At 38.3% G+C, this 19,178-nt stretch overlaps 1 protein-coding gene across 1 annotated transcript in view; it reads left to right on the forward strand.

Annotated features, from left to right (window-relative positions):
* WNK1 (WNK lysine deficient protein kinase 1) overlaps positions 1-19,178 on the forward strand; it is a gene marked incomplete at its 5' end in the record, with an annotated part of 130,077 nt that overhangs the window by 36,300 nt on the left and 74,599 nt on the right. Inside the window, 1 exon segment of the mRNA XM_010845214.1 lies at positions 18,251-18,423. Within this exon segment, the coding sequence (XP_010843516.1) occupies positions 18,251-18,423 (173 nt within the window).

Consider the following 19,178-nt stretch of genomic DNA (forward strand, 5'->3'; position numbering starts at 1 on the left):
AATGCAGAGTTCCAAAGAATAGCAAGAAGAGATAAGAAAGCCTTCCTCAGCGATCAGTGCAAAGAAATACAGGAAAACAACAGAATGGGAAAGACTAGAGATCTCTTCAAGGTAATTAGAGATACCAAGGGAACATTTCATGCAAAGATGGGCTCAATAAAGGACACAAATGTTATGGACCTAACAGAAGCAGTAGATATTAAGAAGAGGTGGCAGGAAAACACAAGAATTGTACCAAAAAGATCTTCATGACCAAGACAATCATGATGATGTGATCACTCACCTAGAGCCAGACATCCTAGAATGTGAAGTCAAGTGGGCCTTAGAAAGCATCGCTACAAACAAAGCTAGTGGAGGTAATGGAATTCCAGTTGAGCTATTTCAAATCCTGAAAGATGATGCTGTGAAAGTGCTGCAGTCAATATGCCAGCAAATTTGGAAAACTCAGCAGTGACCACAGGACTGGAAAAGGTCGGTTTTCATTCCAATCCCAAAGAAAGGCAATGCCAAAGAATGCTCAAACTACCACACAATTGCACTCATCTCACACGCTAGTAAAGTAATGCTCAAAATTCTCCAAGCCAGGCTTCAGCAATATGTGAACCGTGAACTACCAGATGTTCAAGCTGGTTTTAGAAAAGGCAGAGGAACCAGAGATCAAATTGCCAACATCTGCTGGATCATCGAAAAAGCAAGAGAGTTCCAGAAAAACACCTATTTCTGCTTTATTGACTATGCCAAAGCCTTTGACTGTGTGGATCACAATAAACTGTGGAAAATTCTGAAAGAGATGGGAATACCAGACTACCTGACCTGCCTTATGAGAAACCTGTATGCAGGTCAGGAAGCAGCAGTTAGAACTGGACATGGAACAACAGACTGGTTCCAAATAGGAAAAGGAGTATGTCAAGGCTGTATGTTGTCACCCTGTTTATTTAACTTCTATGCAGAGTACATCATGAGAAACGCTGGGCTGGATGAAGCACAAGCTGGATTCAAGATTGCCAGGAGAAATATCAATAACCTCAGATATGCAGATGACACCACCCTTATGGCAGAAAGTGAAGAGGAACTCAAAAGCCTCTTGATGAAAGTGAAAGTGGAGAGTGAAAAAGTTGGCTTAAAGCTCAACATTGAAAAAACAAAGATCATGGCATCTGGTCCCATCACTTCATGGGAAATAGATGGGGAAACAGTGGAAACAGTGTCAGACTTTATTTTTTGGGGATTGAAAATCATTTGTTAGTCCAGGTTTAAATATGCATCATAATATCCCACTACTGGGCTTCAGTTGGGAATAGCAGTTTGATTTTACTCAGCCTTGTAGCCAGAGTCCGCACAATGGAAGAGAAGAACTGTAGGATTTCCCATTATACTGAACTGTCTGTCTTCCTAAGGACAGGAACTTTCTTAACCATCTGGGTAAATCCGAAGCACTACTACTTCCTACCTCCCCCTCAAAGTGCAAGAGTTTGTCAAGGATGTTTTCTTTTTCTTTTTTTTTTTAATCTCTGAAAAAAAAATTTTTTTTTAATTTTATTTTATTTTTAAACTTTACATAATTGTATTAGTTTTGCCAAATATCAAAATGAATCCGCCACAGGTACACATGTGTTTCCCATCCTGAACTCTCCTCCCTCCTCCCTCCTCCCTCCCCATACCATCCCTCTGGGTCGTCCCAGTGCACTAGCCCCAAGCATCCAGTATCGTGCATCGAACCTGGACTGGCAACTCGTTTCATACGTGATATTTTACACGTTTCAATGCCATTCTCCCAAATCTTCCCACCCTCTCCCTCTCCCACAGAGTCCATAAGATTGTTCTATACATCAGTGTCTCTTTTGCTGTCTCGTACACAGGATTATTGTTACAATCTTTCTAAATTCCATATATATGCGTTTTCTGGCGGAAGAAATTAGCCAAGTGAAGGCGGGGAGGGAAATACATGTGTTACAGGCTGAGGAAGAGCAAAGATACAAAGGTGGAAGAGCTTAGCACAGAACCATAGTAATTTTACTTCTGGTTAATAAGACTTTTTTTTTCTTATTATTTTTGTAATCTGTGACTCTTGTAAGAGAAAACCATGCACATAGGAATAAATTTGAATTGTTTAATAATAAAGCTGTATGCAGATGTTTACAACAGAACCTGAAAGTTTCTCCTTGTCTGTGTCGTCCTGCTTTCACTGCTGTTCCCGGAGGCAACCATGTATTTTTTGCATTTTCATGTGCTTCCGGTTCTCCAGACCTTTGCACAAATATATATTCATCTTTTAAAAATGGTAACCATTTTTCTGTGACTATTCTGTCCTTGTGGAGTTTTTATGGAAGTCTGAGGAAAAGACTGGCTGGATGGCATCACTGACTCGATGGATGTGAGTCTCGAGTGAACTCCGGGAGTTGGTGATGGACAGGGAGGCCTGGCGTGCTGCGATTCATGGGGTCGCAAAGAGTAGGACACGACTGAGCGACTGAACTGAACTGAGGAAAAGAGACATGATTTGGATTCAGATTCCAGCTAGGTCATTAAAAGCCTCCATTTTCTTCATTTGTAAGATGAAGATAATGATAGCATCTCCCTAAAAGGGTTGATACACAGAATAAATGGGACTACATATGGACTCTTTAGTATGGTAACTAGTTCTTGGTGAGTAATACATTGTAGCTACTGTAATTAAGAAATAAGGCCAAGACACTTGTGTCATCCTCCTACTGCTAAGGAATAAACTTGAAGCAGTGGAGCACAGCCAGCCCTCTCCATCTAAAGAATAAAATCTCTGGGGTCTAGCAATGATGGTGGTTGCCAAGTCATTAAAGGGCTATGTCATGAAGAACAAGTCAGACCTTTTCTTTGTGGTTTTTAGAATCATTGAGTTACCAGATTGTCAGCTGTCTATGAAAGAACTATTTAAGGCAGAGCTTAGCAAAATTGGATGACCTGAAAAATCTATAAAATTATGAAGGACAGTGTGTTAATATATTGGTCTACCTGTTGTCTGTTAAAATGAGGCATGTACAAGAGAACTAAATAGTAAATTTAGGATAAAAATAAGGTTACTGTCATATAATATACTAAGAAAAAATGGTCGATTTCCTTTAGAAAAGATTATGGAAAGAATCCTAAAACCATAATATCACACGTAAATCCTTTAAAAATTTGTTATCAGCCTCTATTAACTTGGAATAATTGGTTCTCATGAGCATCCTTTTTGTTTTTAACTTTTCTATGCCATCCTTTGTGTTGGGCAGTTTGTTAATGGACCCTTGTAAATGTTTTGCTGCTTTGGGGAATGTGCTGATTTTTACTCCTGTTTTTTTTTTTTCCCTATTCTCTCTCTTTCTTTTTTTTTTCTGGGGCATATTTATTTGTATGGTGAAAGGACTGATGCTGAAGCTGAAACTCCAGTACTTTGGCCATCTGATGCGAAGAACTGACTCATTTGAAAAGTTACCCTGATGCTGGGAAAGATTGAAGGGGGAAGGAGAAGGGGACGACAGAGGATGAGATGGTTGGATGGCATCACTGACTCAATGGACATGAGTTTGAATAAACTCCGGGAGTTGGTGATGGACAGGGAGGCCTGGCGTGCTGCAGTCCATGGGGTCGGACACAACGACTGAGTGACTGAACTGAACTGACAGTTCTAAATCTTTTTCTCTCTCCCGCCTCTCCCCTCCCGCCCCACATTTTTGGCTTCATCTTTTTTGATCACCTTGTAATTTGGCAATGAGTTTTTAATATTTTAAAGAGAAAAAATACAAAATCATTGAGCTTTTCTCTAGCATTCAGGTTTCCTGCTGCATGGCTGTCAATTTTTTTTCCCCTCCCAGTCACCTGCCTTCCATATGTGTGGCTCACAGTGGGGCTATAAACACAAGTTTGGAAGATCGATCTTCGTTCAAGAAAGAGCCAAAAGAAAAAAGCATGGGTATAAGAGAATTCGGAAGAATCATGCAGGATCCAAAAGTATAAATTAAAATGCTAACGTATTCAGTAAGATGCATGGAAACTTGGATTTCTGGCATGAGAGAAAGAAGATAAGACTACTTTAAGGGGGGCTTGAGAAGACAATTCAAGACAACAATAGCAGAATTTAAATCTACATTGAATATCATTTAAAAAAAAGCAGATGCCACAGAAAGTCAATAATAATGAGAAGTGAATTCAAAGAAGAGAGAAACAATTTATGGATAGTTGAGTTTCTAAAGGGACCAATAATTGATAGCCTAGAAGATGATTTTTCTGAGTTAAAAAAGTTCTTTGCATACAGACAGAAAGAACTCATTACTTCATTCTCATCAAAAACCAACAAATACACATCTTAGACAAAGACTCTAGCAAAATAATTGAACTTTAAAGATTAGGAAAAAGGGCAGCTTATAAATGTCCATGTGGAGAAATACAGTTATTTATTAATACTAAAGATGCAAAGTCAGACTCCCAGAAGACCATGGCGTGTACTATTTAAAGGAATTAGAGTATTGAAACAAGACTTAAGGCATCGAGAATTGAAGCTATTTTATAATGACTGACAATATAAATGAAGTTGTTAAAAGTGTAAGCATGGCTGTAAAGGGAATTTGTGATGAATGGTCTATGGAATCAAAAAGGAAGCATTAATCAATTTCCAGATAACTGTAGCAAGAAGAGGTAAGGAAGGTGGTAAACATGGTTTAAACTACTGTAAGGCACTCCAGAGAGCCTGACTCTAGATGTAAGGCAAAGAGTGTTGTTGGACAAGTAAAGGAAACTCTGATAGAATGAAATAAGGTACCTTCCACACTGCTGGGAGAAGACATGAAAAGGAAAATAATTCAGTCATACATAAGATTGACTCATACTACTGTATTCAGTCATTATGACTGACAAATACGACAGTTTTATTTGGTTCAGTAGTATTCCATTTTACATATTTACCAGGTTTTGTTTTCCATTCATCTGTTGTTGGGCAGTTGGGGTGTTTCCACACTATGTCTACTGTGAATACTGCTGCAATGAACAGTGGTATAAAAGTTGTTATCTGTGTGAGTCTCAGCTTCAGTTTCTTTGGGTATAAACCTAGAGGTGGAATTGCTGGATTATATGCTAATTCTGTTTAGATTTTTGAGTAAATTTGCCACACTTTTCCACAGTGGCTATACCATTTTATATTTCTATCAATAATGCCCAAAGGTTCCAGTTTCTCTGTATTTTTGCTAACATTTAAATTTCTAAGTTGTTTTTGTTTTTTGTTTTTATGGTAGCCTCCTAATGGGTTTGAAGTTAACTTAAATTGTTAACATATTATTTGTGTAAGTAGAAAACAATATATATTCTTTGTGTTTTATAGATCTTAAACAACTATAAAATCAAAATACACTTTCAGTTTTGCAAATTAAACTGAAATCAAATTAATGTTTATTTTGCAGTTATAATGCAGTTTTCCTTTATAAATACTTTATTCCTATGAGAATGTCTTTAATTACAAATGATAACTGCAGAAATACTCCCTTTAACTGCTAAAGGAATTCAGAGTAACTAATTGGGAAATTTGCTGACATTTTAGGGCATGCCAACCTGCTTACAGCCAAACTTAGTTTATTAACAAAATTAACAATGACTTGAATTTATAAACTGCCACTTAGGTTATCATCTGGTTGCTAATGTAGTTAATTAAAAAAGCAAATTGCCTTAAATCTTCTGTTCAACTAGTTGAACCAGAATATACACATATAACTTGGGAAACCCATGGCTCAGACAGTAAAGAATCTGCCTGCAATGCAGGAGGACCTGGGTTTGATCCCTGGATCAGGAAGATCCCCTAGAGAAGGAAATGGCAACCCATTCCAGTATTTTTGTCTGGAGAATTCCATGGATAGGGGAGTCTGGTGGGCTACAGTTCATGGGGTCACCAAGAGTCCAACACGACTGAATGACTAACACTTTCTTTCACTTTCATATGTATATAAATTTGTAATTCATTCTCTAAGTCGAGCACAGAATTTTTTTCAGTTCACTTCAGTCACTGAGTCGTGTCTTACTCTTCATGACCCCATGACTGCAGTATGCCAGGTTTCCCTGTCCTTCACCAACTCCTGGAGCTTGTTCAAACTCATGTCCATTGAGTCAGTGATGTCATCCAACCCTCTCATCCTCTGTCATCCCCTTCTCCTCCTGCCTTCAGTCTTTCCCAGCATCAGAGTCTTTTCAAGTGAGTTAGTTCTTTACATCAGGTGGCCGAAGTATTGGATAGAGTTTCAGCTTCAGCATCAGTCCTTCTAGTGAATATTCAGGACTGATTTCCTTTGGGATGGACTGGTTTGATCTCCTTGCAGTCCAAGGGACTCTCAAGAGTCTTCTCCAGCGCTCAGCTTTCTTTATAGTCCAACCTTCACGTCGTACATGACTATTGGAAAAACCATAGCTTTGACTAGACAGACCTTTTAATATGCTGTCTAGGTTGGTCATAGCTTTTCTTCCAAGGAGCAAGCATCTTTTAATTTCATGGCTGCAGTCACCATCTGCAGTGATTTTGGAGCCCCCCAAAATTAAGTCTTTATCACTGTTTCCATTGTTTCCCCATCTGTTTGCTGTGAAGTGATGGGACCAGATGCCATGATCTTAGTTTTCTGAATGTTGACTTTTTTTTTTTGAATGTTGACTTTTAAGCCAACTTTTTCACTCTCCTCTTTCACTTTCATCAAGAGGCTCTTTAGTTCTTCTTACTTTCTGCCATAAGGGTGGTGTCATCTGCGTATCTGAGGTTATTGATATTTCTTCTGGCAATCTTGATTCCAGCTTGTGCTTCATCCAGCCCGGCATTTCACATGACATACTCTGCATGTAAGTTAAATAAGCAGGGTGACAGTATACAGCTTTAACATACTCCTTTCCCAATTTGGAACCAGTCTGTTGTTCCATGTCCAGTTCTCACTGTTGCTTCTTGACCTGCATGCAGATTTCTCGGGAGGTAGGTCAGTTGGTCTGGTATTCCCATCTCTTGAAGAACAATCCACATTTTGTTGTGATCCACACACTCAAAGGCTTTGGTGTAGTTAGTAAAGCAGTAGTAGATATTTTTCTGGAACTCTCTTGCTTGTTCGATGTTCCAGTGGATGTTGGCAATTTGATCTCTGGTTCCTTTGCCTTTTCTAAAACCAGCTTGAACCTCTGGGAGTTCACAGTTCATGTACTGTTGAAGCCTAGCTTGGAGAATTTTGAACATTACTTTGCTAGTGTGTGAGATGAGTGCAATTGTGTGGTAGTTGGAACATTCTTTGGCATTGCCTTTCTTTGGGATTGGAATGAAAACTGACTTTTTCCAGTCCTGTGGCCACTGCTGAGTTTTCCAAATTTGCTGGCATATTGACTGCAGCACTTGAACAGCATCATCTTTTAGGATTTGAAATAGCTCAGCTGGAATTCAATTCCGTCACCTCCACTAGCTTTGTTCATAGTGATGCTTCTTAAGGTCCACTTGACTTCAGGTTCCAGAATTGTTTTACCCATTCTTGATATGTCTTGCAGTCCCAAATTAAGAAAATGCTAACTTCTCCAGATGACTTCTTCAGTAGTCTATTCCACTGCAGTGTAAAATTGGCCAACTGTGAATTGTATTCATGAATATATATCGAATAAATCCCTATGAATGAAGTATCTGACATAAAAATTCTGTTCTTTTGTGTAATGATTTACACAGTTTTAAAAGTTTGCATGCAGTATGTCGATTCCTCAGAATAACTTAGTCAAGAAGGATGATGTTTGCATTTTACAGCAAGAAAACTCATGGCAGTTTCTTTAGTTACAGGAGTGCAGAAGAAGAGATGAGTATGCTGTGTGGATTACAGTATTCATTCCTACCTGTATGGGTTGTTTTGGAAAGTGTAGAAGAAAAGTTGGATCTGAGTGGCTTTGGAACATGGATTTGATGTACCCGAGGGTTTCCCAAACTTAGTGGTTGTAAGAAATTCTTTCCCCTGTTGATTGATTCACTAGGGTGAGGGCAGTGCATGAGAATCCTTGGCTACCCCAGAGGATTCTTGTAATGAGGCAAAATTGACTGGCTAATTTTACACTTACTATTTCAGAGCAGGGGACTTGGTGTGATTAAAAAGTATTTTGGAGAACATATGAATCTAAAGGATAGAATGAGGTGGAAAAAAGCGTAATTAGGCGATAGATTTTTTGATAGGACGTAGTTATACCTTTTACTGGGTTGCAATAATGTAAAGGACATGTGGAAAATGATGAAATTTCAGAGATTAAAGGAGATTCCACCTTTACTACTTGGAAAGACAGAGAGAAACAAGGAAATTGAAGTGGATAAGCTGATTTGTGGAAGAAACTTTGTAGAGTAGGAGATACATCGAAGTTTTGACTGTAAAATGTCCAGTAGACATTTGTAAATAATAATTTGTACTCCAGAATTGGTAAAACAGTACATTAAAATAGTCTTGACCTTGATAAGCATGAGGATATCAAGTATTCATTCTCAATATAAAACTCTAAAGATGGATGTACTTGTGCAAATCAGGCTTTCTGGGTTTGTTTTTCATTCCTTACTCTTCAAATCTTACTGCTGTCTGTACTTCTGAGTTTCCTTGTAAAGTTAAGTATGAATTCACTGCCTCGGAAGTGGGTATGGTAAAGAGAGAGGTTAAGGCTGAGCTAATGAGAGGATTTTAGAAGAAAAGAGGGTATATAAGTATTTAAAGTTCATATGAATGGCTATGTTAAAGAGTCTTCTCTCCTTTTTTTTAATTAAAAGTTTTTTGGCTTTGTTCTAATTTTCTTGGATTAATATCTTGTCAGGCACGTAGAAAAGCTCACGCATTGTATTTTTACATGCTTAGTCGTGTCTGGCTCTTTGTGACCCCGTGGACTGTACCAGGCTCCTCTGTCCATGGGATCTACCAGGTAGTAATACTGGAGGGGGTTGCCATTTCCTTCTCCAGGGGATCTTCCCAACCCAGGGATTGAACCCAGGTCTCCCGCATTGCAGGCAGATTCTTTACCTGCTGAGCCATCAGGGAAGCCCGTGTTCTTATATACTGGACTTGACTTTATTGACTTCTTTCCTGAACAAAACAAAACAGTTTGGATATCAGACTCTGAATTCTGTGATAAAACTCTTGCTGTTTTGTGATGTGTACCCACCACATTTAAGTTCCCAATGCTGGCCAGTTCTTACCAGGATGACCCACTAAGTTTTGTTTCGTTGGTCTCTCCCTTGGTGACCATACATCAACCCCATTTCATTTGGACTTTGTTTTCGGTATCCATTGCAGAGTAACTTTTGTCTCTGAAGTGTAAAATTTTCTTCCTGTAAATTATCAAGAGTTTTTTGATCTTTGCATCCACCTTCAACTCTCCTTGTCCCCCCTTGGCCTTCTTTTCTTTGCTTAGAAAGTTTTAGAATAAGTTCCTACCCGATAACCATTGGAATTTAGCCCTCTCAGTTAACTGCATTCACATTCAGATAAATCTAATTTATCTCAATGAAACCTATTTATGAGACTAGGTAGTGTTCTGAATTTTGCTGTATTATAAACAATAGATATTGTAAGTCATTTAGTGAAAATAGCTATTTTCTGATAGGACTAAATATGTTTATTCTTTTGTGGTTCAGCTATTACAAGTATCTGCTACATTTTTTAGTCTTAACATAAAGCTTTCTATATGTACCAGGCTTTAGATATTTTTTATTTCCTTTTGGTTTTGTGCCTCTGAAAAAAGAAGGGTGGTGAGAATCTCAAGCCCCACGTTTACTTATTTGTGGCCCAGATTTGGGATGACGTGGAGGATGCTTAATGGTAGAACTATTAAATAAATTAGCACAAGTCTGGTTTGAGAGAGCACTCTAGACTTTCTTGTGTAAGTAGGTTATTTTTTCTTCCTGCTTTGAAACAGAGAACGTTTTGTAAGAAAATAAAATGCGAATAAAGATGAGCCAGAGGGAGAAGGGAGCAGTGGAGGAGGAGTTAGAACAGCTAGGTTCTTTTTTGCTCTTCTTTTGATGACTTGACCTATTGAGGAAAATTCAAATAGACTCTCTTCTCTACAGGATAGACCCTGTTCCTAAGGGTATCATATTGGAAGGTCATAATGAAATTTGTAGAAGGAATTTGTTGTTTAGTCGCTCAGTCATGTCCGACTCTTGCGACTCCATGGACTATAGTCAGCCAGGCTCCTCTGGCCATGAGATTTAGTAGACTAGAATACTGGAGTAGGTTGTCATTTCCTCCTCCAGGGGATCTTCCCGACCCAGGGATCAAACCCGTGTCTCCTGCAGGCAGGTTCTTTACCACTGAGCCACCATGGCTTTACTCTGTAGATTTGGCCATGTAAAACTCAGGTTTAATTTTCACAGGGTATTTCACAACACCTTAAAAACCCTATTAATCTTTGTTGTTGTTGTTAACAGTTAAGAGTTTTTGCATGAGCATCATTATTTTGCTTCTATTAGTTATTTTCCCCACCTTTCCTCAAGCCTTCAAGCCTCAAGTCTGATTATTTGGGGATTTTCAAGAAGAAGAAGATGTTACCTGTAGTTAAAAAGCAAAGTATTTAGTAGATAGAAGACTTTAAGAGTACAAAATACTTTTCTTTGTTAAGTATTTCAATTCAAATACTATCTTTGAATTGTTATTTTAGACCATGAAGGCCTGTGTAAAAGAGGAATCTGGACTTAGTCATTTATGTGATAACTTTCTTTCAAAATACAGAATAATAATTTAAATTTTTGGTAAATATTTACTGGAACCCATGCTGCATGGGCCCAAACAGTGGTTCAAACTGCTGTTCTCTATGCCTGAAGACAAGTTTTTATTTCATATTCCAACACCCAGCAATTCATATCACTGGAAAAGATGGAGTAGGTGCTCAGGGCTGTGTGAAGTCAGTGTGGTGCAGACAGTGATAAACAGGGAGGACTCCAGCATTGACCTCACATACTCTAATCAAGGAGCTCCAGACACTGCTCTCCACCCATATTTTGATGGATAGACTTATCATATGTGTTCTTATTTTAGTAGTAAAATTTTGAATATTGCTAAAAATAAAATGCATAGAAGTTTAAATGTTAATAAGTCTCAAGTGTCAAATTTTCTGGGGGTACAGATGTTAATTAACTAATAAAGGAAATATTTCTGATTTGATTTTATGAAAATCAAGCTCACTGTTTCAGTTAAGCAATTTGTTTGGAAGGTTTGTTTCTGCGGCTGATAAAATAATCAATAGGAAGGCATAGGATTGCTGTTTTAGAGAATACTGAAATTTAGGGAATGAGAAAATGCTTCCAGAGGATGTTTAAAATATACAGAGCAAGGAACTGGAGAGTCAAATTGCTGTAGGTCATTCTACATTGCATTTCTCACCCAAGAAGAAATTGCATCAGCAAATAATCTCCTGAGCACTGTTATTTGGACGGCACTGAGATGAATGGTTGTTTCACTTGTTGTTAGGCTCCCCACCTCCACCCCCAGCTGCCTGGAACTGTGCATGTTATGGGAGGCCGTGTGACAGTGATCCTTGGTTTTGTTCATTTAGCCTGTCAAAACAGTTTTATGTAGGTGGAAAGGAATGAATGAAACGAATAGAGTGGGTTAGCTGCATCAGCTCTCATTTACACCGAAGGTAATGAGTGTTGCAGTAGGGAGAGTGTAGCAAGCCCCCAGAAATACCCAGTTTGATAGTGTTGGAGAAAAAGATGCCAAAAAGCAACAGCTGTGTTAATCTGCTCGAAATTTTCTTTGATACTTAGAGTTAGAAATAGGGACTTCCCTAGTGGTTAAGACTCTGCTCCTAATGCAGGGGCCTTGAGTTCAGTCCCTGCTCAGGAAACTAAGATCTCACATGCTGCATGGTGTGGCCAAAAAATAAAATAAAAAATAAATTTTACCATTGACTTCATGATAATTTGTCACTTAGCAATGTTTTTTTTAAGTGTCCAAGTCTCTCTTTTTTATATAACTTTTAAAGGTTACAGTCCATTTACAGTTATTACAAAATATTGGCTGTATTTCCTGTGTTGTACAGCACATCTGTATAGCCTGTCATATACGCAGCAGTTTGTACTTCCCACCCCCCTCAACGCCATACTGGCCCCCTCCCCCGGTGGTAACCACAAGTGTGTTCTCTGTATCTGTGAGTTTACTTCTTTTTTGTTATATTTGACAAATGATAGTATTTAAACAATATATACTCCTCTTATTTTACCTTCAACTGTAGTTTATAATTTAGTAAAGTGCCTAGTTCTTTTCAGTGATCCCTAGTTAATAACAAATATCAACATGGCTCTTCTGAGAAGAAAAATGTTCTAGGAGCTATATAAAAATTAAGATATGTTTGTCTAGTTTAGTGAATGGAACATGAGCTATGAATCAAATCTTCATTTAATTTGTGCTTCTGCTTCTCATTGTGAATTTGAGGGAGACTCTAAATTTCTGTATCTCAGGGGTTTTCTGAGAATGGGAACAGAAGTAAAACAACCAGTTGGTGCAAATAGCAAACACTTGACAAATATTAATTAAGAAGCCCCAGGTGTGCTTATGGTCTGTGTGCTTCTGTTAGTTTTCATCTCTTTTACATTGTTTTACAAATTCTTGTGGATGCTAAAATAGTGTAGTTCTCTGAGATGTGAAATTGTCCTAGATTAAGAAGTCTTATAGATAGAACAAGTTAACAGATTATTGAAAGAAACACCAAATTACTTGGTTGGACTTTTTCCCTACTTAGTCGGTAATATGTATTCATAGTTTTTTTTTTTTTAATTTAATCTATATTAATTTTGGGGGTGTGGTGAGTGTTACATTGCTGCACATGAGCTTTTCTCTAGTTGCAGCAAGTGGGGCTACTTGATGGTGTGTGGGCTTCTCATTGTGGTGGCTTCTCTTGTTGCAGAGCACAGGCTCTAGGGCCTGAGGGCTTTAGTAGTTATCAGGTGCTGGCTCAGTAGTTGCTGCAGGTGCTCTCAGTAATTGTGGCTTATGGGCTTAGTTGCTTCTCGGGATGTAGAAATCTTCCTGAACCAGGAAGCAAACCAATGTCCCCTGCATTCCAAGTTAACCTCTAGACCACCAGGGAAGTCCTGTACTCATATTTCTAATGTTAAAGAAGGTTCCCTTAAAATAAGTCATCAATAGCTTTCAGGGAGGATAAAAATCTATAATAGACACATAAAATAGTCTCCATTTACAGTATAGATGACTTTGAGGCAAAATTAGATAAAAGTTGCATTCAGTGTATTTATTCTGTAGAAGAAAATTGGTTGTAGATTTTTGTTGAGGAAGAAGTCCCTGTTTCGTTACTAGCGCCCCCCCCCCCCCTTTATATTTTCCTGTAAATGAGTAGTTGGCAGACTTTTTACAATGGCTTTTAACAAATCCTTTTAAAAATCAAAATGGTGGCAGCCTTGACCTTTGCAGATTGGTTGTAGTGTTTGAGTTGTGTTAAGTTACTGAGTCTCAGAGGCCCAAATTTAATCCTTACCTTTCTTTTAAGTCGTAAGAATTTATTTTATTCCTGAGGAAGTGCTAACTACTTGTGAAGAAGGTACACACACTTTAGTTTTTGGAAAGCACATTCATGAATTCATTTAACACATGGCAGCTGAACAATGCTAGGTTGTCAGATGCTAAAGATAGAACCCTGAAAAGGCATTTTGTCACCGCTTTTAGAATAAGCCTCACTATAATATTACTTGTGACTAAGAGCTCTGAAAGAGGCATATAGATAGTTCATGTCACTGTACAGATAGGCAGGAGGGGATGATATAACCTATAGTAGGGGGCAGTCAACAGTGCTGTCCCTGTGTGAATGACTGGACGTTAACCGGGCATAAAAGGCCCACGGGAGGGCATCCTGTATAGAAGGAAGCATGTGTGAGGGACCTGAATGGGAAGAGGCATGGCATGCTTGAGAAAGGAAGCATGAGAGTGACAAGAAAGAAGGCTCTGAGAGTGGGCAAGGGTTGTATTGTGTAGGACCTCGTAGGTCATGGGGGTTTTCTACCTTTATCCTAAAGGCTGCAGAAAGCTAGTAGAGAGTTTTAAACAGGATTATGACATACAGTACTTCACTGAGTCTAAGATTCCAGTTGTATGATGCACTCTAATTTCAGAGATGTTAAAAATGTGGAAAATGACATTTCTAAGAATCAGTGAAGTGGGCATACCATAGAATTGATTAAATTGATGTTAAAATATTCTGACTGTATTTGGACAGAGTGGAATACACATTGTACAGGGGTAATAAGATTAGATGTGTGGAAACAGCTAGTAGGTTTACTGCAGAAATCCAGAGGGAGATCGTGACAGCTTGAATGAAATAGGATGGAGGCAGTAGAGAAAGACATGAATAAATTACTTTGGTTTGAGTTTTCTGGAGAAAAGGTTTACAAGTCTTGTATATGTTAAAACACTTGTGGATAGCATAGAAACAATCTTTATGTAGATTATAAATTAAAATTTAAGTAACAATGTAGAGTGATTATGCTACAGTCTTGGTTAACCTCTAGTGACAGTTTCTGGCTATACCAGTTGAGAGAAAACATTTTGTTTACTATTAAGTACTGTAAACTACCTTATCCGGTACAATGTAAATTCCAAGTTTCAGCTGCAGTGGTCTACTGTAAGTGATACACTTTCCAGAGGCTCTAAACTCTGGTTGAATAAACACATTTAAGTGAATAAGTTTAAATCTCGTAGCTCACCGTTATTAAAGTTCTGAGCCTCCTTGCCTCCAGTCTATATCCTGCATTTCCAAGTTTGCCTTTAGCACTTTCTGCAGACTCTTGTGGTCTTAAGCATTTTGGGTATTCTAACACTAGAGCTCCATGCCCATGATCTCAATGCTTAGGGTAGCCTGCTATGGTGGGGGACAACACTAGCTTGTGCACACAGAATTGGGTCTTATATCCAGTACTTGCTCTCGAAGTACTCTTTTTATAAATACAAATAAAAATGTTTTCTCTTTTTAATATCTATTAAGTTAATGCCTCTGCCTCTTACATTGGAAGGTCTAGACTAGCAGGAAACTTGTCTCTTACGTTTGTCGTATCCTATTGCCTGACACAGGGTACTCAAGTATTTAAAATCTAATTAACCGTTTATGAAGAGAGACAATAATCGCTAAAACTGAAATGAATGTTGTATGCCTCAGAAAATAAGAGTACTTACCAAGACAAGTAGTAGACTATATATGAAAATATAAAAATTAAGTATTACTTAATGGTAGGTAGAATATTATAATTCATTTGGCTCATGTGTGATTAGTCTTCTGATTGTTCTGAGAGTAGATTAACGTTACAGTTTAAGTTTTCATAATTCAGCAGTAATGTATGAGAGTTAACAGGTGATCTAGGTTTTCTTTTTGGAATAGTTTCCTGAAATGAGGACGTGTAAGAATATATGGTAAACAATAGTTTTTTAATAAAACATACATTAATAAACACTATTGTCAGTAAATGGAAAATGAAACAAGCTGAAAATTCTTCCCACTGTATAATACCAGATACTTTGAAAATTTTAATGAGAAGAACTACAAAATCCTATCCTTTTAAATGCATAGTTGAGCTTGTGGGGATGTCAGGATGATTTCCAAGGTTTAAAAACTAAGAAGAAACTAGAAACCAGAGTAGGAAAAGTGAATTGACACTGAGGTTTTTCTGGGACAGTTGCCAGTCTTGTTGACTAAGAGGCATGGTTTAAAAGGAAAGATATACCCATTTGAATGCAGAGTTCCAAAGAATAGCGAGAGATGAGAAAGCCTTCCTCAGTGATCAGTGCAAAGAAATAGAAGAAAACAGTAGAACGGGAAAGGCTAGAGATCGCTTCAAGAAAATTAGAGATACCAAATGCAAAGATGGGCTCAATAAAGGACAGAAATGGGATGGAACTAGCAGAAGCAGAAGCTATTAAGAGGTGGCAAGAATATACAGAAGAACTATACAAAAAAGATCTTCATGACCCAGGTAATCATGGTGTGATCACTCACCTAGAGCCAGACATCCTGGAATGTGAAGGCAAGTGGGCCTTAGGAAGCATCACTACAAACAAAGCTAGTGGAGGTGATGGAATTCCAGTTGAGTTATTTCAAATCCCAAAAGATGATGCTGTGAAAGTGCTGCAGTCAATATGCCGGCAAATTTGGAAAACTCCGCAGTGGCCGCAGGACTGGAAAAGGTCAATTTTCATTCCAGTCCCAAAGAAAAGTAATGCCAAAGAATGCTCAAATTACCACACAATTGCACTCATCTCACACACTAGCAAAGTGATGTTCAAAATTCTCCAATCCAGGCTTCAACAGTACGTGAACCATGAACTTCCAGATGTTCAAGCTGGTTTTAGAAAAGGCAGAGGAAGCAGAGATCAAATTGCCAACATCTGTTGGATCATTGAAAAGCAAGAGAGTTCCAGAAAAACACCTATTTCTGCTTTATTGACTATGCCAAGGCCTTTGACTGTGTGGATCACAACAAACTGGAAAATTCTGAAAGAGATGGGAATACCAGACCACCTAACCTGACTCTTGAGAAATCTGTGTGCAGGTTAGGAAGCAATAGGTAGAACTGGACATGGAACAACAGGCTGGTTCCAAATAGGAAAAGGAGTACGTCAAGGCTGTATATTGAAAACAAATTGTATTAAAATAGTTATTAAACCTTTTGAATTTGTGATATAGTATGCATTATTAATGTATATATTTATAAGCTCTCCTAGAAGATCTAATGACTAGTGTAATTTCAAAGAATGCCTAGTGTGGTATTTTAAGATAGGAATGGTATATCTAATCAGGGTAGTAGTAATAGTAACAGTAGTAGTAGTAGTGGAAGTGGGTACTAGTACTGGTGGATCGAACCCAGGTCTCCTAGATTGCAGTCAGATTCTTTAACAACTGAGCCACAAAGAGAAGCCCAAGAATACTGGAATGGGTAGCCTATTGCTTTTCCAATGAATCTTCCCAACCCACGAATCAAACTGGGATCTCCTGCATTGCAGGCGGATTCTTTACCAAGAGTTATTCAAGGGCAGCAATGGGAAAGGCTATCTAGTTACACAGGAGAGTTTACATTACGTCTTTAGTGTTTAAACACATTATGTTATTGTATGCCTGGAATAGTTTGTTAAAATATGTATTACGTGCTTTGGTAGTTGACAGTTTAAACTTTAATTTACAGGGCAATGCACAGTTTGTGTGTATGGTGCTTTGTTAAAGGAAGAACATCAGATTAAGTGCTTTTCTCCATTTATCTCAGATAAGAAGTGAATTAACCCGTAAAGTGCCAGGCACTTTAAATATATGATAGAAACATGCCTAGTAGATTACTTCTTATAACAGTCCTATGAAATGAAGGCATACACAGTCATCCCTCAATTTCCTTGTGGGGGAGAGGGGAGAAATTAAGATCTCACTACTTCCAAAATGCAATCTTGTTTCACTATTAAATTGCATGTCTCTGTCAATAGGTGACTTACCTTGGAATTGGTAAATTAACTGTACCTAAAAACTGTGTATCTGAAGCACACATTAACCGTGAAGATAGTAAAATAATCTCAAGCGTGACCTTATAATCGAGAGTTTTCTTAAATACAGTTTAGCCTGTTCTCATACTCCCCGTAACAGGCTGATGAAGTTATTATTAGTAACTTCAGTGTTGCTGCGGCTGCTGCCAAGTCGCTTCAGTCGTGTCCGACTCTGTTCGACCCCATGGACTGCAGCCCACCAAGCTTCTCCGTCCATGGCATTCTCCAGGCAAGAACACTGGAGTGGGTTGCCATTTCCTTCTCCAATGCATGAAAGTGGAAAGTGAAAGTGAAGTCGCTCAGTCGTGTCCGACTCTTAGCGACCCCATGGACTGCAGCCTACCAGGCTCCTCCATCCATGGGATCTTCCAGGCAACAGTACTGGAGTGGGGTGCCATTGCCTTCTCCCAACTTCAGTGTTAGGATGTTTTATTTTAACATTGTTGGTCATTATAATATAGCACATGTTTAGCATCTAAGTGTGACTATGTGGCTTGGTGTGTTTTTTTTATTTTAAACCATATTCTGTCTTTTTTTTTAAGTTTCAGATATACAGCAAAGTGATTCAGTTATACATGTATCCATTTTCAAGTTCTTTTCCTTTTTGGTTTATTACAGAATATTGAGCAGAGTTCCCTGTGTTATACAGTAGGTCCTTTGGTTATCTGCTTTAAATATGGTAGTGTATACCTATTTTAGTCCCAAACTCCTAATCTTAAATCATATTCTCTTTTGCTTTTTGATTATAGGATCGAAAGTTAACAAAGTCTGAGAGGCAGCGATTTAAAGAAGAGGCTGAAATGTTAAAGGGTCTTCAGCATCCCAATATTGTTCGATTCTATGATTCCTGGGAATCCACAGTAAAGGGAAAGAAGTGCATTGTGTTGGTGACTGAACTGATGACATCTGGAACTCTTAAAACGTAAGTTTATCTCTGTTAGAAAAGCTGACGAGGAAATAGAAGAGAACTTGAATCTCTTATTTCAGGCCTTATCAGTTCTTGTTGCCCAACATCCTAAGGAGGAAACGTTAGTATGGGAGCACATTCCCTGCTCACAAGGTCCTCTGGTGTATAAAGTGGTCTGGTAATTATGTGTTGGTAAGTATTAACTGAGACGTTGTCACAGAATAAGCCTAGTTACTTTTAAGTCATGGTGAATGCCGTTTCTAAAGTTGAGTGGCTGAGAGATCAGAAATCAAGTGACAAGGGAGCCCTCTAGTGGTTGAAATGAAGCTGAAGCTTATTGACAAGTTTTACCTATTTATTTTATCACTTCATATTGGGCAGTTTTTGCTATGTCCTTGCAAATTTTGTATTGAATGCCAATTGTATTGTGACATTTATACAGATAATTCAGTTTCCCACAGGAGCATCAGAAATTGAAGCCAAAACAGTTAGATCAATCACCTCTTCCAGGAATACGGATAGGTCAAGTATGGATAGTCCTGGGTCTCCTGGATGTACCCCTGTGCCTGTGCCCGTGGATGCATAAAAGTGACATGTGAAAAGCCAACAGATTATCTCTCCCTGCAAATTCTAATTTCCCTTCCAACTTTTCTAATATTTATGGCAACATCTTTATTCTAAGTTGTCCAGGGTTCTTCTTATTCACATGTCTTTTTCTTTTCTTAGACTGTGCTCCCTGGTACTGTACCTGAGACTCGATAAATATTTGA

Source organism: Bison bison, unplaced genomic scaffold, assembly GCF_000754665.1.
Source record: "Bison bison bison isolate TAMUID 2011002044 unplaced genomic scaffold, Bison_UMD1.0 scf7180017864213, whole genome shotgun sequence".
Taxonomy (NCBI): domain Eukaryota; kingdom Metazoa; phylum Chordata; class Mammalia; order Artiodactyla; family Bovidae; genus Bison; species Bison bison.